This window comes from Bombus pyrosoma, linkage group LG1 (genome assembly GCF_014825855.1).
Source record: "Bombus pyrosoma isolate SC7728 linkage group LG1, ASM1482585v1, whole genome shotgun sequence".
Lineage (NCBI taxonomy): Eukaryota > Metazoa > Arthropoda > Insecta > Hymenoptera > Apidae > Bombus > Bombus pyrosoma.
In genome coordinates, this window is record NC_057770.1 from 11,499,729 (window position 1) to 11,522,311 (window position 22,583).

General features: G+C 35.7%; 2 protein-coding genes across 14 annotated transcripts in view; both read left to right on the forward strand.

Annotated features, from left to right (window-relative positions):
* The window catches only part of LOC122571736 (probable nuclear hormone receptor HR3), a 120,164-nt gene extending 103,372 nt beyond the window's left edge, over positions 1-16,792 (forward strand). For 6 of the 11 annotated variants that reach the window (XM_043735825.1, XM_043735849.1, XM_043735832.1 and 3 more), the window contains 6 exons: positions 202-367; positions 1,866-2,092; positions 4,678-5,055; positions 6,461-6,733; positions 7,551-7,775; positions 8,572-16,792. In XM_043735825.1, coding sequence (XP_043591760.1) covers positions 202-367; positions 1,866-2,092; positions 4,678-5,055; positions 6,461-6,733; positions 7,551-7,775; positions 8,572-8,831 — 1,529 coding nt within the window. In that variant the 3' untranslated portion in view covers positions 8,832-16,792. The remainder of the gene's footprint in view (positions 1-201; positions 368-1,865; positions 2,093-4,677; positions 5,056-6,460; positions 6,734-7,550; positions 7,776-8,571) is intronic. The other 5 variants (XM_043735888.1, XM_043735896.1, XM_043735902.1 and 2 more) reach the window with 3 other exon arrangements.
* Positions 16,793-17,520: 728 nt separating this feature from the next.
* Positions 17,521-20,677, forward strand: LOC122577750 (dynactin subunit 6). Of its 3 annotated transcripts, XM_043749288.1 has the most exons (6): positions 17,522-17,613; positions 17,806-17,976; positions 18,053-18,180; positions 18,251-18,393; positions 18,468-18,589; positions 20,211-20,677. In XM_043749288.1, exons 1-5 carry the CDS (start codon positions 17,585-17,587, stop codon positions 18,567-18,569), a joined length of 573 nt encoding a protein of 190 aa, XP_043605223.1. In that variant the 5' UTR covers positions 17,522-17,584; the 3' UTR covers positions 18,570-18,589; positions 20,211-20,677. The 3 variants fall into 3 exon arrangements, with proteins under 3 accessions (XP_043605232.1, XP_043605223.1, XP_043605240.1); XM_043749297.1 differs by lacking the exon at positions 20,211-20,677 and having other exon boundaries at positions 17,521-17,613; positions 18,296-18,393; positions 18,468-19,339; XM_043749305.1 differs by lacking the exon at positions 18,468-18,589 and having other exon boundaries at positions 18,251-18,427.
* Positions 20,678-22,583: the final 1,906 nt, after the last annotated feature.

Sequence of the window (22,583 nt, forward strand, 5' to 3'; positions counted from 1 at the left end):
CATTTCTTCTCTGCGCCTCTTGATTTTTGGTAGTTAATTGAGGACATCGACTATTTAATTAAGAATAAAGCACTCTGAAAATTTAAGTGATTCTCTTGCTAACTAGTTGTTATATAAGTTTGATAGAGGACAAGTTTAAATTTAGATTTTGCGATAAACGTCGAAAGGTACTACAACGAAGTGATATGATTCATGTTGCAGCCGTTAAATTCGGGCGCATGTCGAAGAAGCAAAGGGAGAAGGTCGAGGACGAAGTTAGGTTCCACAAGGCACAAATGAGAGCGGCCTCTGAGACAGCGCCCGATAGCAGTGTGTTTGAACATCAGACCCCAAGCAGTTCGGATCAGCATCACCCTTTCAATGGCGGGTAAGTTAGTCTAAAGTAATTTCACGTCAGATGTAAGTGATCGTGAAATATCATTAATGATTGTAAGAAATAAATGTAAATTCATCTTGCCATTTTATTGATTGAGTCTTATAATGTATCTACATATTATATAGTATATATTGGAAGCTTCAGAAAGTTAATTAAAATACTAGTTCTCTGATTATTCTGAACAACATAACGTAATTAATAATAGCAGTGTTATAGGTGTACAAGAACTGTAACATAGTCTATAAGGAAATTAATTACAATTTTATGGATATTATACTCGTATTTCTCTGAAAACATCACATTTCACGTACATTGTTGATTCAAGCTTCATTTGATACGTTAGTCATACTAAGATAATATTGAACTTCTAATACAACATTGCGCCAGATAACAAAGACTCGATCGCATGTTAATTAAACTGTGAGATATTTAGATGACAAAAAGAAAACGCAAAGCGTAAAGCGAAAAATATGATACGATTGATCTATTTATGTGACTAATAATAAGTGACATCACACATAACATAACTAAACTAATCAGACGTAACTTCATCAACTTTATAGCTTCTAATAATGCTGTAGTCTCAAAGAAGTTCTATTTTGTATTGTTGGTGCAAATTTTTCTTTACTGTCATGTCAATATAAAAAAAGCAGATAAGATAAGTAAATTCAAAACATCAGCTGCGTTTCCAAATCAGATATATCGATCAGTGTATTCAATTAAACAAAAGATACATACCGCTAATTGAACAATTATCTTTCAATAATTAGCGTGGTACATAGATATGCGCAATGATAGATTCCATAAACATACAATAACACAATTACATCGCAAAACATACACACGATTACCTAACACCGATACTCCTTTTTATGCAATCCAAGTACATTAGTCAGTACCAATCAGGCTTAATTTTATACGCGTATCACGAACACAACATAGTCGTAATTTAATCATCAAATATATAGACTTATTCAAAAGTATGAGAACATTTATTAATTTTAATGATAGAATTATTATTTCGCATTCTACACACGATATCTAGTGAATTATTTATTACATATACACTCTAATGTTAACAAAGACAAAATACATAAGACTTTTTAATAGTTTCATAATTTATCGAAATATACATTGCAACTGAGCAAGCGTCCTCGTATCTTTCAACGAGGTTATACAGTATGCTTATTATATTAGTAATATGCTAGGCTCAAATAAATACTATATATTAAGATATTTCATCATGCACGCATATCTGTCTCATTTCTCTCTTTCTTAAAGATATAAAACAGGAATAATACATTACATTTATTCTCCTTAAAAATCATGAAATGAATTGGAATTAAAAGTGAAAATAAAAATGTATAGTATCGGAATTTTATTCCATATAAAGGTCTGCAACGAAACGACACTTCAGCATATCAATCTCGAAGCTTTCGATCAGAGAGGAAGTGCACGTTCTCATCCTCGTTTCGATTTGTTGTCGCAGGTACACGTATGGCGGTAGTGAATACGCTTCTCCCGGCCCCGGCACGGGTGGGTCGGGTTATTACAATCATCAAGCGATGACGAACTACGAGCTTAGCGCCGACTACGTCGACAGCACGACGACCTACGATCCACGACCGACGCAGACGCAGGTCGCGGACACTGTCGCCCCTGATACGCCCTCCGCTGTCACCGCGACTGGGGTACTTCCCAGCGTGGTCACCACCGGTAAGTACTCTCCTCTAAAATCCTTTCAATCTAGTCCATCTTTTTTTCGAAAAAAAACGAAAAAAAACGTTGGGGTCGCTTCTAATCTGTCTCTTTTTCATTATCTCTCGATAAACATTGAAAAACGCTTTGTTTAACGTATGAAGGTTTATTTAATAGTGTACTTTTTGAAAGGGTGAAATTGTAAGTTAATGTAAATCCAAGTTTAATATTATGTAAGAAATTGAGATGTCTAGTGTTATTTCTTGTGTTTAAAGCTACTGAGAGATTTGAAACGCTCATATTGGGTCGCCCGGAAAGTTCGTCCCGATTTTTAAGGAATTTGGTCGACCTGAAAGATCATATTGAAAAGTCTTTCGCCAAAAAACCTGAGAGCTTCTGGAGAGATGGATTACTCAAGTTGCGTGAAAGATGCAGAAAGCGTGTGGAACAAAATACCTATATAATATAATAAATGTATATTGAGCCGAAATGTAAATCGGGACGAACTTTCTGAGCGACTCAATATTTATCGAAGTAAAGATCATCCTGTGATTAATGATTAAATAGCGGATATTTATGCAAATTCAAATTTTTGTAAAGATAATTAAAAAAGGAATATACTTTACTTTGGAGATTTTGTATTTTTTACATATTATTCGCAAAAAAGTTTATACTCTGTTGATAATTGGTCAGAAACAAAGTTACAACACTCGATGTTTGAATTTCTTATATTATCGTTCGTCGAAGTCCTGCTTTCTGCTTGCTTTCAATCTGTCCGTTTCAATAGAAGTTCCCCTCTACTTTGGTTACTTTCGAACATACAGCGAAACGAAACGCCGATTATTGTTTACGATTCGATACAATTTTATTTTCAAAACTGTTCAAAAAGCTAGTCAAATTTATTCAGAATAACAAGATTTTTCAACTAGTCTAGTTTATTGAATATAAAAACTTGATAGTTGACCTTTAAATATGAATAAGGCCTTCTTCCATTCCAAGTCCTCAAATTCACGAGAAACAACCCACTAGCTTTACATATTTAGATGAAAGATCTATAAAGTTGCTTAAATATTGCGATAATTTATTCCCAGAATTACGATACAACGTACAGCAGTCTACGAATCTCTCGCGATGTATATTTTCAATTTTGATCGAATGCAACGTGAATCTGGCCGAGTAGCAGACATAGCTGAATCCGAGCCAAGCCGGGAGTTTATAGTTCCATTGAAGTTTATTGTTAACGAAAGAGAGGTAACAAGATGTCAATCGATGAACAAGCAACGCCAAGTAGAACTGGTCTCTTTCAGTAGCACGCGGCTGATACAATTACTGTGTTTATCACTGCCAGTTGACTGCACGATGCATTCGGTGAATAATATTGATATTGGTGGCTACGAAGTAACGCTACAGTCATAAAGATACGATTGATTTGCCGTTTGAAAAGCGCGATGATGTTGCAACAAAATGTAACATCTTTGTAAATGTTTAAAAAGTTATTCCCATAAACGCATGTACCTCGTATGACATTTTGTACAATATAATATCCCCTTTAATTGGTAATTCCACTGGAATTGCCGAGACAGCCAAAATGAGTTTTTGATAATATTAATGTTTACTTCTATTGAGACGGAAACATGATTACATACAGTGGCTATAAAAAGTATTTGCACACTTACGTTTTCTTTTAACAAAGCGCTCTTTTTATCAGGTTCTATATACATATCATTTTCATAATATCCTTTCTTAGTCGTATAAAAGTACTACTATGTGATACGAAATTTCATATATTTTGACTTAATTAAGTAGTATGCTATAACAATTAAATATAATAGTGTGCAAATACTTTTTGTAGCTATTGTATATCTATTTATTTTTGTAACGTGTATTTCATGTTTAGGCATATATTAAAGATTAGTAAATCTAGTGTTAATAACAAATTCTTTTATATTTCACTGTTAACTTTCCCAATCTTGATTATTCGAACTAATAATAACACACGCTATTTGAATAATTTAATTCCTCTGAATAAAATGAATAATTAAATAGAACCAAACCTTCTTATTCATTTCTTACTCTTGTATATATTTTTTCTAATTTTACAAGGACCATCCTTACAATTTCCCAATTGATGTTCTGATAATCGAGGTTCTACTATAGATACATTCACTAACATACATAGTCAGGAAGCGACAATCTCCAAATTCCCTACCTACCACCCAAAAAAAGCAGGATCGATCGCAACCGCATTCCATCCTTGAAAGGTCTTCGCCGTCCGTTCCATCCTAGACATCCTCTACCGAATTTCGTCTCATCTCGACAAGCCAACAAACCTCACCTCAGTTTCTATTCGATCCAAAACTCAAGAACCTGCTATATTTAACCCTTGAGTAGCGTAATTTCTCTTGTTGTTGGGGGAAAAGCAAAAAAAAAAAAAGAAGAAGAGAAGGAAAGAGTCGCAAAGAAAAAGAATAGAACGTAACAGGAAAAATAAGAGTAACAGACGGAAAGAGAGAAATAAAGGATAAAGAGAAGTAGTAGTAGGGAGAAGGAAATAAGCAAGCGAGGTACAGAGACCGAATGAACTTTGACTTTTCGCGTACCAGGGAAGTCGCTGTCTGCCTCGACGACCGGAAGCAGCACGGGGGGTAGTAGTGGAGGTAGTAGCGGCGGCGGAGGCGGTGGAGGCGGTGGTGGCGGTGGTAATGGTGGTGGATCCGGTGGTGGTGGCTCGGGTGGTGGAGGGAGCGGTTCTGGCACCGGCGGTGGTGCGGCTGCCGGTGGCGGTGGTGGTGCCGGTTCCCTAAGCGGGGGTGGGATCGTTGCTGTGAAGCAAGAGACCACCGTCGAACTGGCCAGCTTGGGCCACGGCTCGTACACGATGGTCGACTCGACGACCTTTCTGAGCAGTCAGCAACAGAGGGTCAGCAATCCATCCGAGGACGACGAAGTGCCGAGTCTGCCCAGTATGTCCCATGCGAGATGTGAGGTTACGTTTGTGTCCCTTTGCATGGGCATGCGTCGCGCTTTTTCTTTCGTTCGCGTTTTATTTTTCCTTCTATTTTACGTTTTCATTCTTGTATTCTCTTTTTTCTGTTTTGCGTCGTCAATTAAATCGATCGGTAGTTCTCGTGTTTCTTTTTCGTGTTGTCGCCGACGGGAGAGTACGTTTTTCTGTGTTTAGAGAAGAGGGTGTGGGTTTGAGGTGAGAAAATTGATGAATATACGGAGAGGATGAGTTTATATAGCGGAGTGAATTTCAGTATGGAAAATGTAAATGGGTACTGTTAGGAATTAAGCATAGGTTTATGTGGAATTTAATTTTTGTAGCTGTGTAATAAGCTTCACATATGGTATTTATATAATATATTTTTAAGAGCGGTACTTGTATATACAAATATATTATTCCGTTGTATAAACTACTCGGAACTTATTTTTGAACTATTGAAATGTATTGAAAATTATGAAAAAATTTCTCTGTATTAATTATTAGTAATAGAAACTAGAATAGAAAATAGAATTACTTATTAGTAATAGTGTTTTTTCGATGGAGAAATAATCATTAAAATTTGTGATCAGCTATATCGAAAGCAAATACATTGATCGTTTAGTTATTTAATAGCTGTAATTGTAAATTTGATTTTTTTAACAACCAGAGTACGTCAAATATTTATCCTATTTAATCTACAAGTTACATTGGAAACTTACTCGAAGAAGTAACAAGATGTATTTGATCAGTGTTCCCAAAGTTATAGACAACAGTGTAAGAGTTGAGTGGCTGAGAGTAGGTAATTTAAATTGTTGAGGAGGGGAATTGAATGAAAGGGTTTGAATTTCATGGTGATTTCGTGGCGATTCTTCGAAGCAAAGGGGAGGTCGTTTAAAGTTCTCCGTCTTGAAAGCTGAAGTGAAATGGCTCTGGTAACTGTAGCGATAATGTAGTTTGAAAGTACTGTAATTATAGAGATCTACAACGAACTCGACCATAGATTTCGCTGGTCCATATTGGCTTGCGTGAACTTAACCTGGAAAACGTGCTCTCCCATATCGAATTGTTGCATTCTAACATGTGAAAGATAGCAACAAATGCATAAAGACTAACCGCAGTATTTTTATTTTTTAACCATCTATCGCTTATACATATACATATTTGATTCATGCTATACGTATTCAAAAATTTACAATATTTCTCTCTGTGTTATATTTGTTAATGATTCATGCAACACGTGTTCAAAAATTTACAATTTTTCTCTCTATGTAATATCTCTTAACGTATAGTCGTTTTAATAAGTAGAATGTAACTGTTAAATATTTGTTTTCTATATATTTTTATTAATATAATCGTTGAAGAGTGAGATTTCAACCCGACATCCTGATGGATTTTCGTAGATCCGGCACAGATCAGCGAGTTGCTCTCAAAAACGATAGCGGATGCACACGCAAGAACGTGTCTGCTGTCGACGGAACAGATCCAAGAATCTTTCCGGAAGCCGCACGACCTCTCCAGATTGATCTACTACAAGAACATGGCGCACGAGCAGCTTTGGCTCGAGTGTGCCCAAAAACTAACCACCGTTATCCAGCAGATCATCGAGTTCGCCAAGATGGTTCCTGGATTCATGAAGCTCTCGCAGGATGACCAGATTGTTCTACTAAAGGCTGGTGAGTAATTTGAATTTATATTCGTAATCAGACTATATTAGAATAGAGAAATAGAAAATAGCAGTTTAGAGTTACAGTAATAAATTGCGGCGGATTTTATTCAATTGTGAATCATAAAATGGTATATAGAACGATGTAAATATTGCTGGAGTTAAATAAATACTGGCGTAGTCCCACGCCTTATCTTGGAAGAAAGAAAAACCGTAACGGGCGTGTAAGATAAAAGTCTAATCCCACGCACGCAATCATTCACTAGTGCTAACTAAAGTTTCAATTTTTAAGGTTGTTTAAATTACTATAAATAGAATAGCACTAAATAAATAAAACTTGAAGACATCGAGGAACATCGGAGAAGAGGTAGTGAAGTTCAATAGATGCTAACTAACTGTATCAATATTAACCTTATAAATTTTCAATAGGAAAGTTAAGACCCTATGAAGTAAAATTTACCTTATTGAAAGATTACCTTGTTAAAGATAAACACTATTTAACGATTAGCTGTTAACTCAACACATAATAAATTTAAATTATTGTATAATCAATTTTTTAAAAGCTTATAATTAACCGTAAAATTTATATTTTGACATAAAAATAAATTTTGTAAAGAGTTATTATTAAATACTTGTAAAATACTGATTAACTACTTGTAAGCTGTATATATATTATAAGAAAATATTTGTCATTATTCTAATAAAAAAATTTAATTAACTACTGTTATCAAGATATTTTATAAAAATTGTCTTATATACTTTTAATTGAATACATTTATGTATGTTAATTTTCTCAATTAATTAACTATTGCTCATGACGTTTCCAGGTTCCTTCGAGTTGGCTGTGCTACGTATGAGCAGGTACCTCGATCTCCAGCAGAACTGTGTCCTCTACGGTGACACCATGTTACCACAGGATGCGTTTTACACGACGGACACGGCGGAAATGAAACTTGTTTCTTGCGTGTTTGAGTTAGCCAGGAGTATTGCCGAATTGAAGCTTACGGAAACAGAGCTGGCTCTTTACAGTGCAGCGGTTCTTCTTAGTCCCGGTTAGTGAAGTTTCTAACCCTATATTATTACTTTAGAATGCATTTCTTCTCCCTTCAATCACATAAACACTAAAAAAATATTATCACTCATTACTAATTAAATATATTGTTATAGTTACGTATTCATCTAACAATGCAATATATCATAGAGTTATTTTACATGAAAGAAAAGAACACGAAGAACAGCAGTAGCGCCTCATTAAGCAGAATAAATGCAATTATAATCTTTGATATCTTTTGCTTCTTGGAGTCAAAAGGATTGGCTTTCTAGTCAAGTACTTTTGACGGTAATTGATTCAGTAGCTACAGAGTGAATGGTATTAAAATTCTCTTAACTAGTCAGCGTCAGAGTTCTACAGTAAAATCTAAATTCGATTTAAGAAAGATACAAACTAAAAATAATGCCATTAATTGAAGCGATTAAAAAAGTTACCACCTATTTAAAGCACATACATGACACTATAAATGCCACGATATCAAGTTCCTCTCATCCCTTTGTCCCTGATTCATTCTCCAAAATTATCCAAGAACTCGGTCCCCCAATTATCCCCAGGCCGCTTAATTCGTCCCATTTCGTCACGACGCTCCTCCACAAAATTAATCGCCGCTTATAAATACTCGTTCGACGGAAGTATCTCGTTCCTCTCTCCCTTCCGTCTTCCCAATAACCGTTCCTGCATGCTACTCCTTCTCAACAGCCGACAACCTCCACGAAAGGAATTGAATCCCGCTAAATATCCCCGCGGAGGCGAGGGTCGGAATGGCCAGAAATAAACAGGTCCAAAAATAATTTCAGATCGGCCGGGACTGAAAGGGCTCGCGGAAATCACGAGACTGTCACAGGCGGTGATCAGGGCGCTCAGGTCGGAGCTGGATCGTAACCACGTGTCGCCCATAAAGGGCGACGTGACGGTGTGCGACGCGATCCTCGCGAAGATCCCACAGCTCCGGGAGATTTCTCTGTTGCACATGGACGCTCTGGCTAAGTTCAAACGGTCGCAGCCGCATCTCGAGTTCCCGGCCCTTCACAAAGAGCTTTTCAGCGTCGACAGCTGAACGATCGACGCGGCGCAGGGCGTCCCGACGTTGACGAACAAAGCGGTACGCGAGTAGCGCCGGGCCTTGCTCTGTCAAGGTGAGTTTCACCGTCCGGAAATGAATGAACACAGAGAAAAAGAAACGAATAACATTTTTGGGGAGGACACGACGAAGCGGGCAACCGCATATCAACGACGACGTTACTGCGAGGTTGGGCGTTGAAGCTACCTAGGAAGTGTCGCTCTGATAACCGCCCGGAGGCGCGTTCTTTTTGGGGGCCGAGTGCTCACGCGAGGAGTCGAAGGGTTAAAAGAACTTAGTGCGAGTAATGAGATACCGTCAATTGTCGTTCTTCTTTTCCATACTTGATACGTACTTTAATTCTTACAACTCGTTCATTCAAAAGCAGAACATAAGTTTTCGCATATGATTCGAGTCCACTGGATATTACGAAGAAAATAGTTATCTTTTCTTCTTCTTTTTCTTTTCTTTCTTCTTCCTTCTTTTTTTAATCATACTATGTACTCCCGTTTGTTTTCATAGCTTTAAATGAGAATGCTTAAATAAATAAGGAAATGGATAGTGTTATATAGATAGATTTAATTTATGGAAAAGTTCATTATATTTAATTCCCGCTCGTGTAGAGCCTTTGTAATTTAATCAAGCGACCAGAAACATCGTTGTGTGCTTAAGTACAAAAGGATTTATGTTATAAAAAAATTTATTTTCGCTCGTGACTTGCACGATCTTCTTTCAAGCCCTCCGATTCAACCAATGAGAGTTAAGATCCTCGAATCGAGTCGTAGACACGAGTGAATTGCGATTCGAAGTCGAACAAGTGGTTGTTAGGCCACATACAGCTTTGTACATAAATTCTCCTTTTTGGTCTCGTTCCTATTGACGAAAATGTATAACGATGATAGAGCATGACCATTTCGTAACCGAGATAATAGAATATCTTTAATCTTATCTGTAAGACCTGCGCAACCCGATTTCACGATTGCCCAAACAACCGACTTCGTTTACAGCTCGTTATGCTTCGGATCTTGAATTTTACATGCAAAGCGTGGCCTGGCTTTAAAAAGTCGGCGATTTCGAGCGGGAAACAAGTAACTGCGGTTAGCTTGCGGTCATTGTAAGTTTCTTTGTTAATTTTCTATACTTTTATTCGTCGTTATAAATAAGAAGAAGGAGAGAAAGAGGGAGAAAAGAAAATGAACACGTAACTTGTATTTTTTTGGTCAGAAACTGAGTAGTATCGTTTACGATTATTATTATTATATTATAATTATAACTATTATTATTACTGTTATTGTTACTATTACTACCATTATTATTATTATGTTTATTAACATTTCTTTTTATTTTATTTTTATCATCTTCCCTTCGTTTCGTTTTTTAAAAGCTCTCGTTTTGTTTTTTCCTTTTTCGACGTGTATAAACTGCCGTAGAGTAATTCGCGCTAAGCCCTCTTCTTCCTTCCTTTTTTCCTTTTATCTGTTTCGATGTTTCTCCTTTTTTTTTATCTCCTCCGCAAACATTAATTAATCGTACTTGTTAAGTGAAAGTTACCTTGGTGTTTCTGAAAGAAAAATACAGGGTTCGCGACGAAAACCAAGCGTTCGACCAGGTAAAACGATGGGAAACACGGACGTACAGAGTCTACCGGGTTTTTTACGCGTCTCTTTGAGCACGCGTTCTGGGTTCCTCTCGAAGTTATAACCCGCGACGCTAACTAACTTATTCTCAGCTTGTCACGTTCTCACACGGGGCGTTAAACGTTACGTTTTTCTTTATTTTTTTTTTTTTTTTTTTTTTTAGCTGTTATTATATAAATCGACAGGTTATTATGTAAAGCAAACGAATTTTGAATTATACACGTTTAAACGTCTCATCCTGGGACGATTTTGTAAGAAATAATAAAGTATTATAAGCGACTTAATCGTTACGTGATGTGCTTTTTCTAACCTATGAAAGTTTGTAATTATGACATAAATATAAGAATCGTTTTCGTCACGCGTTTCGTTCACGTTCAAGAGTAATTTAATTACTCTTCGTCGTAGGTTCATTCCAGAATCGATACGAATATGATGTGTATAACGATAACCACGACGCTAATATTGCATCCTCTGCGTTTGTACATATTGTATAAATTAATCGCGTGAGATGATCGAAATGATCTGCCGTGTCTTTTAGTTTTTTTATTCCGGTATTTGCAAAGGGTTTCTGAAAACCCGGTAGGCTTCTAGCGATTGCCAAATCAATCACGGAATTCGAGCTTTCTCAGCGCGCGAGTCGAAAGTTACTTGTTTCTGATCTACAGCGATCCTTCCTAGGGAGCGTTGAGTCGGGACACGATGGCATGCAAAAACGAACTCAGGATCGTAGGAAGAACAGCGTGAATGGAAAGCGTAGGGAAACGGGCGTGTCGAGGCAATCAGAACGAATAGATGACAGCAAAAAAAACAACATTCAGAATAGATTTCAATTATTTTTACGAAAAGAAGAAATAAATTTTAAACAAAATTAATTAATTAATAATACTATATTATTGTATTAGTATTGTACTTTTTAAATTTTAATGAATTATGTAATTCTTGCGAATGGAATTAGACACTACGATGAAAATGTTAGGAAAAGAAATTCAATTGTTAAAATTCTTCGTCCAAAATGAATAGACCATTCGTTTTCACGAATTATACTTTATTTCAAAATTTCTTCCAGATGTATGTCTCTGTCCTTAAAAGAAGAAAGACTTCGATGACCTCAAATAACTAATTCAATTTGGATAGAGAATATTAATCATTCAGAGCCATAAAAAATATCTTGTAAAAAGTCGAACGGAGGGAAGGTTCATTCCGCTCGGTCTGACTATGGCGGGACGCATCTACTTGCGTTCTTTTAGCCTCGATAGGTAGGAGTCGCCGCGTCGGAAGCTGGCGCCACGAAAAGGGAAAAAGGACAAGAAAACACACACACACGCACATATACACACACATATACACATACACACACACATTCATGAAATAAAAAAAAGAAACACTTGGACCCGTCTTTATCGACTGAATAGTTCTATACTCGCGGTGCTTACGACAGGGAGCAAAAAGGTACAAGCGTTTAACCGTATATTCGTCTCCTTTCTGTTGCAGATTATTTCCTTCGTAATGAACGTATTGGGCCTTAAATAAACATAACATTGTTATATATAAAGTATACATAAAAAGCAACATAAAGTATATATGAAAGATATATAGAAGTATATATATATATACACACATATATATATACACACAGATATAAAATATATTATATATAGCGAGAGAAAGTGTACGAAGCGTGCGAGTTTGTGACAGGAAGAGTGTGTTACGATTACGTGCGTGTGGGAGAGAGCGAGACGAAAAATACGTGCGAATGGAGCGAATGAAAGAGAAAGAGAGCCGGAGACGACAAGGAATTTAAAAAGAAAATTAAGAATTGCAGTAACAGAGAACGAGAGAGAGAAGCGTGTGAGAAAGATAGCTGCGTGATAATAGAATTAACGAGAGAGAGAACTGAGAAATATCGGTTGTTATGATGATACATACATAAAGAAGTATATATATTGTATTAATTAAAATAAAGTAAAAAAAGTGGTTAATTAAGGGCCCCGCCAGGACGGTCCACGGACGACATATATAACAATATATACATATATCTATATTACGGGGGACTGGCGTGTACTAAAGAATGTTGGTCGGGTCGTCGCTCGCGACATAGAAACTGAATACATTTAAATAAACGCAAACGGTGCAAAAGTAAAGAATTACCCGAACGAAATAGCGTCGACGAAGGGTATCGGCGTTGTGTTCAGCTGGAGATCGCATCGATGTTACGAGGAGAACGCTATATAAAACGAAATAGATGGAACGAACGAAGGAAATGGAATGTATTAGCGAAGAATGAAATAAGGGAAAACGTCGACGCGATGTCTAACTAGCCACGCTGTTCAACTCCCGCGTTAGTGGTTCGCATAGTTCCCTCTGAGCTACTTTAGACTCTATATATGTATAAACACACACGCATATATATACCATAAATATATATACATATTAAAAAGGGTGAAAAACGAGCACATTCCGGCGGCACGACCAAGATTCGACGGTCCCTGTGCTTAAAGAGAAGATTTAAGAAAAAGAAAAAAAAGAGGTGAAACGCGAGAATGAAAATATAAAAAAGGGAGTGCTAGACAGACATATATATATATATATATGTATACATGTATATATGTATATACAATATATACATATATATACATATATATATAAAGATAAAATAAAGAAAAGAATGGAACTTTTGTCCCTGGACCGGCCTGGCCGGCTCACGGACGCAACACGTGGATATAAAAATGAAAAAAAAAGTACGAGAAACACAGGCACACGGATACATACACACGATATACACACACCTGCAGCGAGACTAAAAAGAATACGACTAAAATGGAACACTTTTACATACACGATGCCTGCGCGAGCGCGTAGATAGAGATTAATCGAGGTAACATTATGTGCGCATTATAAACATTTTGGTACTGTACGGCACTGTATGACGCATCTCTTTATACGTAAACACGTACTTCTTAACTAAATAATAATCCATCGCCGCGGTGAAGCCTCTCGAAGCGTTTTTACGCACCGTTACCGGCTTTCCTCGCTTTCGTCGGCCAGACGATACTGGCTGGTCATCTATCGTGTCACGAACGAGCGCGCGCCAATTCGATTTCCGTGAGATCCGAACGAACGATTGCTTTTTGCATTCTTTGAGTCGTGTTGTAATCACAGGATCATTTTCAGAACGATAATTTTAAATATTAGAACAATCTCTTGAACAAATTCGATATTTGAAGAAAATTTAATAAAAATGATTTGTTTAGTGAACTTTAAATTTCTATGAATTTGAATATTATACTGTTTAATTCAAAATGGGAAAAGATCAGTTACACATTATAGTTTCGTTAATAATTGGATACTAATGTGATACAGCTGATGATACTAAATTTAGTATATATACAGGAATTTTGTTGTATTCGGTTATTACAAGCCATTTGCGTAATTCCATTCGAGATTGTTTGCGCTTGTTGTGCCGTGCACTCCACTTTCTTTCTCAAAATATTTCTAGCTAGACAAAGACTATTTTAGGTATTTGGTACTAAATGTCAACAATGTAATAATATCTTCAATACAATAATCACGTATAGAACTTTCAGAAATAGAAATTACAAATTTCATAAGTAACACGAAACAACGGTGTAAACAAATAAATTTGCTTCACCATTTAAAAACTCAAAATAGAAACCCCTAGTCAATTTTTGAGTTTTTGTTAAATAAACGTTTTTCTAAATCTTCTTAAAAAAAAGAAGAAGAAAAGGCAAGAAAATAATAGAAACGGTGATAAGAATAGGATCGTACATGAATCTCCATTCCTTTCGTTGCTGTCATTAAAAATAAGAAATAAAAGAAACCTTTTAAAGCCCGGTATCACAAACGAATATGAATTATCAGCGAAGCAAGGACTTCTTAACGAGAGATATTACGGAAATCGCGTTGACTCGGTGCTCGCCGCATGGACTGTAAATGGATCGTGAAGAGACACTTCGTGGATTCAGTATCAATGTGATGACGATCAACGACCAATAGGTTTTTCTTTTTCGAGAAACGTCGTTTGTTGCGGCCGCACGTTTCACTTCGCTGTTAAGTCCGTTTTTTGTACGCGATCAACGATTCCGGTTAAAAACACACATATTAGCTCGTTAGTTAGATATTATTAAACATAGAGCCGGCCGTTTCTATCGCAGAAAGGGAACGGTTGGATCGTCGATGAGATGTTATTGTTGGCGATTATCGTTAGACGCTTAAGGAAAACGCGACAACAATCGGGTGACTCGATGATTTTTTCAAATCGAGGATAATGTCGGTCCTGTATTTTCGACTTTCTATTTATGGCTCGAAAAAATTCTAGCTCCTTTATAAAAAAAAGCCATGCTGTAAGATCGTGTACCCCGTGAGTTAGTTGCGGTTGCGACGTTCTTCGTGATTCGATCCATCTGCAATCCGTTAGATTGTGACTGTCGTCGATTGAGCAGAGGATGTTGTATAGTTGAATAAATTGTAGCCTTGATCTTCTTCATCTCTGAATGAGAGCCGCGAACTTTTATTAGAATCAAACACTCGAATCACTGAATAATATATAATGAATAATAGGATATTTCGTTAGTTGAAAATTTTAAAGTCTGATTCGATCGAAAGATGAATAAATTCCTCGCTAAATTCTTCGCAATGTCAATATTTACATATCGGACTGTTTTTTAAACATCGTTGATAAATGACAAATGACGATGACTGACTGTCCGTTATTCAACTATATTATTCCTTCTGCGCGTATTCCAAACGCCAGCTCTCGAGAACGTCGAATTAGCCGAGTTTTTAAGCCGCTAAGTTGGAGTTTCGTAGCGCATCGGGAGCGTCGATACTTTACAGTTATAAAGTGTCCCACATTTTTAGCGCAGCTTAGCAGACCGCGTAGCGTGACCGTAGTTGATAGATTTAAACAGAGTTTATAGATAAGTTTTCTTCACCGTAAAGTATCGTCCGCGTCTCGTAACAAAATCCCCTTCAATTTATTGTAATTTAGCGTGACGCTTAATCCCTCAAGTGGCGGCTATGACTGTCCGAATCATCGTTCATCGAACGAGGTAATCAAGCGCATTTTTTGTATTCGCGAAGATAAAAAAAAGAAAGAAAAGAAAAGAAAAAAAAATGGGCAACTCATGTCATGTTAAATTAACGTTTCTATTGTTCACAGCGTTCACTATTTAATTATATTGTCGAAAGGACGCGCTGCTTAAGGGATTATTCGGTTTTTAATCATCACTTCGTATACTTCGACCGAGTTGAGCGACGTGTCGAGTGCAGACAAAAAAGGAGGTGTAACGAAATAACGAAATAATAAAGTAAAGGGAAACGTAGCGACGATTGTTTGAAAGTGGAAAAGGGAAACATGGTATTCTCAGACGAGACATCGCTTATTGAGATGTCGGAGACGCGAGAGTTATAGCGAATCGTGAAGAAAGAGGGAAGAAAAACAAAGGTGAGAAAAGATAAGGAGAGGAAGGAAGCGAGAGAATGAAGATTAAACGTAAGTTATAGGGTGTTAAGGAGAAAAATAGAAAAAGGCAAAAATGAAAGAAAGAGGAAGAACAAGAAACAAAACAAATTGAAAAGGAAGAAGGCTCGACGATAGCGATGGCGAATCCGTCACGGTGCGCCGACTGACACGTTTTCGGACGGTTTAAATATACTTGTAGCGAAATTAAGAAATGCATATTATTCTGCCGATTAACGAGTAAGTGCGTAGAATTCGTTTAACTGTAGATAAAGAAAAACACGTACACAGTCACGTACGCGCGAGTGCAAGATACATTACCACCTGTAATCGTTCACCCACGACCACCAAACCCACCCATATATACACAGCGTACAAAACACACAGGTACTCCATAACATGAAACAAACAAACAAACACACACACATACGTACCTACATACATGCATACACAAACGCAAATACATGTACACAAAACAGTTACATTACTTAGACGTCGGAGATAACCGAAGTACGATTTAAGAGACAAAATAATAAAACAAAAAGATCACAAAAACGAAACGAATGGAGGAGAGAAAGTGAGACAGCGAAAGAGAGAGAGAGAGAGAGAGCGCGCGAGAGAGAAAAGAAGAATTAAAGAAAAAAATTAATGCAAAACACACACACACAAAGGCGCAACACGTACACGCGCACGCACGTTGCAATTAGACGTTATTATCGCAATTTGGAGTTAAATTTTATAATATATAATATATAAAAATATATATATAATATATATAAATAAAAGTTGACGGATAATATAGAATTATATTAAATATCGATTAAAAAAAAGAGAAAAAACGAGTGAAAGAGTTATGTTCTTTAGGGTGGTGCGGCTCACGCGCTATCGATTCACCTTTTTCACCTTAATCCCCGCCTCCTTAACTTTCTTCATCCTTTTAACACTTCCTCTCACGGTTCCTTTCAAGGTAGTCTTGTTCCCAATTACGCTCTATCTTCCTACGGATTCTGCTTTCTCTTCCATCACTCCAGTACACATTATTGTTTTTCTTTTCATTTACAACATAAATTATGAAATGAAAGGATGATGGAATAAAATATGTATATGGATCATATAGGTACTATAATAATTTTTCATATTTCATTACATCTTCACTTTTGTTGATTTTAATTTTTGTAGGTTTTACAACCTATTTATTAATTTCATTTCTTAGCTGAATTTTTAATAAGTATGTATGTAAAAATTAAAACCTAGAAAAGGATTCAAAATATGTTATTTTACATAAATAGTACTTGTAACTACATATATTTATAAAATTTAAATGACAATTTAATTATTCTACAACTATGTGGAATCCTTTTTAAACCTGTTCTATTATTCTACGAAATATTTTCAATGTTCTAATACCAGATTTAGTAAAATGAGATCATCGATATTATTAATAAATTTTCTGTATATTTCATAAGGAAGAAGAAAAGTGAATTAAATATTTTGTACATCACATAGATATTTTTTAATGTTAATATGAATTTATTGTGAGTTGAAACTGCTTCAAGAAATCCGCGGCAACTAATTCTTTAAAATCACCAAAGAGGGCGTGTTAAGCGTATGGTGATAGAGTGACAGACGTTAAAATGAATACATTTGGCAGTCGTCGTACAAAGTGAGAGAATTTATAAATTTAGTTTAAGATACTTTTATTCTACTAACTTCTCATTACTCGTTTATCATAAAAAATTTGAAAAGGATTCAATGTATCTATTGAAATTAAAATATTCATCTTTATCTTTTTGAGGTTAAGTCTGTTATGTGTGTAGTTACTAAAATATAAAACATAAACATAATTTTTCTATAGCGTAAAAATAGCAGTAGGAGCTTTAGTATGCGAGGAAAGTATTTTAAAAGGGGATATCACTATTGGACCAAAAACTATAATTCATCCAAGAGCAAGTATCATTGCAGAAGCTGGTCCAATTATAATAGGTGAAGGGAACATTATAGAAGAAATGGCGATCATAACAAATAGGTAATTTTAATTTCAAACATTTCTTTGCCCTTTCTTACTTATTATTTGACTAAAATATTTAATTATGTTATTATAGGTTACCACCAGATACTCCCGAACCAACAACAATTCCGGTACAAATAATAGGCAATTATAATGTATTTGAAACTGATTGTATTTGTGAAGCATTTAAAGTTGGAGATCATAATATTTTAGAAAGCAAAGGTTACTATATTGTAATTAGAAATTTATTTATTTCTGATGCATCTTATTATAATTTTATCTTTATTTATAGCGCGTGTTGGTCGTGAGGTTGAACTGACCAATGGTTGTATTATAGGAACTTCGTGCACATTGACAGAAGCAGACACAATACCAGAAAATACAATAATTTATGGTAATGAATGCCAACGTAGAGAAATGCACGATAAACCATATGTGAGTTTCTATTGAATTCGGAGTTACATTATAGGTAATATTTTGTTGTTTTATAATTTTATTATTTATTTCAGCCTCCAATAAGTCAAATAGAATTTTTGTTAAAAATTTTACCAACTTACCATCACATTCGTAAACCTAATGTAAAACCAACAAAAAATGAAGGGGGGCTATAACAAACTATATACATTCTTAGGTAATATATTTGCGATATAATGATTTAAAAATGCAACAGATATTTATACATTTAATGTTAATTCTAAAAACTAACAGTGCATTTTAATTAAGTTTCTGTTTTCTAATTGTATTTGTACATTCTGCACTATAAAAGTATTATTATTATATGTATAATAAATTGAGTAGTTTCATATGTGATGTACAATACATCAGCATATAGCCTTTATGAGTTATTTGAAACAAAAATAAATATAGTATGCATAATAGCATCTTGTGAATAATTTTTTAATAATGTAGATTTATTTTTAAATATTTAAAAGTGAACTTACAGAATATTTTGATAATACTTTGAAGTATTAAATAAAATATGCTTCTTATATAAGATTCTATGGTTTATTATAATATCATAGAAAACCTATATTTATTCAGTGTTCTTGTCACATATTAGGATATAAGAATAGTACTACTGTATCATATTACATTCATTATGCTTTTTAATCTTTGAATCGACTATATCTACTCTGTAGAGTGAGGTGAATATGTATATCCTAGTAATAAATTTAATTTCCTGCTGTGCCAACAGATGGCAGAGCTATCATCTATTTTGAAATCAGTTCTCAAATTTGACGAGAAAACTTGTTTTATAAAAAAACTTACCAATTTTATTATATCCTAATTATATTATTTATTTATTATTTATTATTTATTATTACGTATCGGATTTGAATAAACTTGCGGTTTTACAGTTTTTAACATTTACACTTTTTGACAACAAAGTGCAAAATATGAAATATGTTCTATTTATATTAACAAAATATCCATATAATTTACTTATTTATTATATAAAATACATGTATATAAATAATTCTATCTATATGGAATTTTTATAATTGAGCATTTTATGAGAATATTTCCATCCTTTATTAAGCTCCAACAGTTAATTAATTATTTGTATAAGTCGCAAGATCTGTAAATAAAAATATATTTCTTATTATTCATTGGAGCTCAGGAACCTGGACGAAATTTCGCGATATCAGTGAGTCCGTGCGCGTCGGCGATGCGACAAGTTAATATAACTTGATGTTTCTCCTTCTCGACGTTCTTCTCCGGGCGAACTCTCCGGAGAATCGCGGCGGCACAATACTAAACGCTACACCTATGAATATGAATTAGCGTCTCGTCGAGGGGGTTGGATGCGAACCATTTACCGTTTCCGTCAGCTTAGCCGCGTACCACAGTGGCTCTCAATGCGATGCTTATTTAAGCAACAAATGTGCGAGTCGTGTTACTACATAGTTTGTCCGAATTAACTCATTAATCATCTGTAAACGATATTTTATTTCGTTTACACTACATAATGTTCAAATGAACTGCTTCTGAACGATAACAGAAATAATATTCAATTTTTACTCAATTTGATCTATACAGTACAACGTAAAATTTTGTTATGTTTGGATTATTTTAGTTACATTTAACAACTTCTAATAAAATTTTGCGATAAGTAATTGTACTACTAAATTTTATAGTTTATGTGAAAAAACGTTTTATACGAAATTCTGTGTAAAATAAATTTTATATAAAAATTGAATATTATTCAAATAAAAAAATAAATTTAATATGTTTTATTATGTAACAAATAGAACAACAATTTTTCTGGAGGAATATATGAAGAGGAAACGCAGTTAAGAGCGTAGCGGTCGCGAGTGCCGCTTTATTTTAATGATCGCTCTCCGCAACCCTCTTGAACGCAACTCTTGTCGCGGAAAGTGGTGACCCGAGAGAGCTGTCATATTTTGACGTCCGCAGCGGGCGTTCTAGGCTAGAAGGGGGAGACGAGAAGAAAAGAGATTATTTTTCGCCGCGCTGGGAGAAGCCAGAAATCAGTACGACAGCACAACCAAGGGAAAGTCCCTAATGGCGTAACAACCACAGATTCGTGCAAGGTTTTCTTATCCCTATTAGAGCGAATTCATTATTGATAAATTTTTAGCCGATGATTTTTGTGTAAATTGAAAAGAGACTTCATTCTTTAGTTGTTAATTTGAAAATACTTCAAACGAGATATAGAACATATAACAAACAACATAATAAATTTTGGATTACGATATTCTTGAAATGTTTCTTCAACTTCAAACTTACTACTAATACTTCACATATTACTTTTTGCAGCACTGTAAGATTCTATCACACTATACAGCATCAGTTATACGGGCTGCAGTATCTTCATAAAGAAATTCCTTCGCAAAAGTAGTTATCCAGAAATAGTAAACTAATTCCACAAAATTAATTTATACAAACAATTTTCTTATAAACAAAATTTTATTTTTATAGCATATAATTCTAATTTGTAAAGACAATTGCAGTAGTTATGGAAAAAGATCATTTTTAGATTTATAAAAAGAATTACTCATGCTTTAATAATCGGGTCTAATGGATGGAATATGGAAAGAACTACACCTGCAACTGCAATTGCAATATAAAGCAACGAAAATCACGAAGAGCACAAAATGAATTCAGTACGAAATGGAACTTCAATTGCATTAAAATCATCCGCCAATAATTCAGGGAATAGTTATCGTTGGACGATTTGCGCTAGCGATAGACAGTCCCTCGAGAACGTTTCACGATGATCTTTCGTCCATCAACGGTGACGGTGATCGTGAACGCGTCAAACAACTCTCGGCGCCCTCGCTCTTGCGCTTAAATTGACGTCCACGGACAACACGGGAGAACCGCTTTGTCGAGCGGCGAACAAGAGTGACGAGCGTTGCGAATGCACGACTCGCTTAACATTTCCATTGTGAACGCAAACGAAGACTGGAGGGCGAAAAATGTCATGTACGTCGACGGGATCGCGCGTAGAATTAATTCGATATCGCCGCGGTTTGACAGAGATTTCCCGTAATTACTGGGGAAACGTTAATCTATTGTGAATTAAGTCTCTGCTTGTTTTATAGTTAAATAAAATAAGGGTTCTCACGATTAAATAGATATCGTATGAAATAACACTAGAATGAATAAGTTTATATATGAAATAACACTAGAATGAATAAGTTTATAACTCAGTCTAATATAAGTTATCCATGGAAATACGAGGAGTTAATCAGAAATGTAAGAAATGACTCGGCCTCCATATCATTCTAAGTATCTTATACGACCGAAATCTTCGCAAATCATCTGTTCTGTATTGAAACGTAGATGGGTCGTTTAGGTCCATTTAGCGATGAAATCGTCGCATGTCGAGAGATCCGTGTCGATACCGTGTACACGATGTCGTCGAGAGCGATCCCGCCGCGCGGTCAGCCGAGTAGCGACGAGATAAACGATTCAATCGTGACAATGAATAATACTGGAGCGACGGTTAAACGCGGCAGCGGATCGGATCGGGTCCGCCCACAAGGCTGTCCGGAGGGAAACCACCCGTAAAATCCAAAAGGGGTGCAGTGGAGCGGGAGCGGCAGGGGGCGCCAGGCGACTCTGTGACGCGATTATGCTAACGAAGTTATTCCATTGTAACGCTGTTTACAACGGCGCGCATTAAGGCTACACCGGAACAATAGCAGCCCCCTGCCCCTCTAACTCTCTCCTCCTTGTGCACGAGCCAGGGAATCCTCGGGAATCGCGCGGCCATTGTACGCCCTGTTCGAGAAGGAAACACAAACGATGCTCGATGATTGACAGAAGTGAAAAAAATGTCGAGGGTATAAGTGTCAGTGATCAGTGATCGCGAAGATTACGGCCAAAAAGTTTTAACAGGTAGAATTTTTTTGTTGAAATGTTCACTACCTAGTAATTAGTATAATAGATGCTACATAGTTCGAAATAGAAGTTTATCAATATTCTTAGTTTATAACAGCTTAGCTGCATTTTTTTCTTCTCTGATTAATGTTTACTGTTGCATCATATATTCAATCTATGAAATCGTTAGCAACAGTTCATAAAAAGTACTTTACTGTACGTGAATACCCTTTGTTATTTACGTTATTGTACATACAATCAATCTTATATTTACA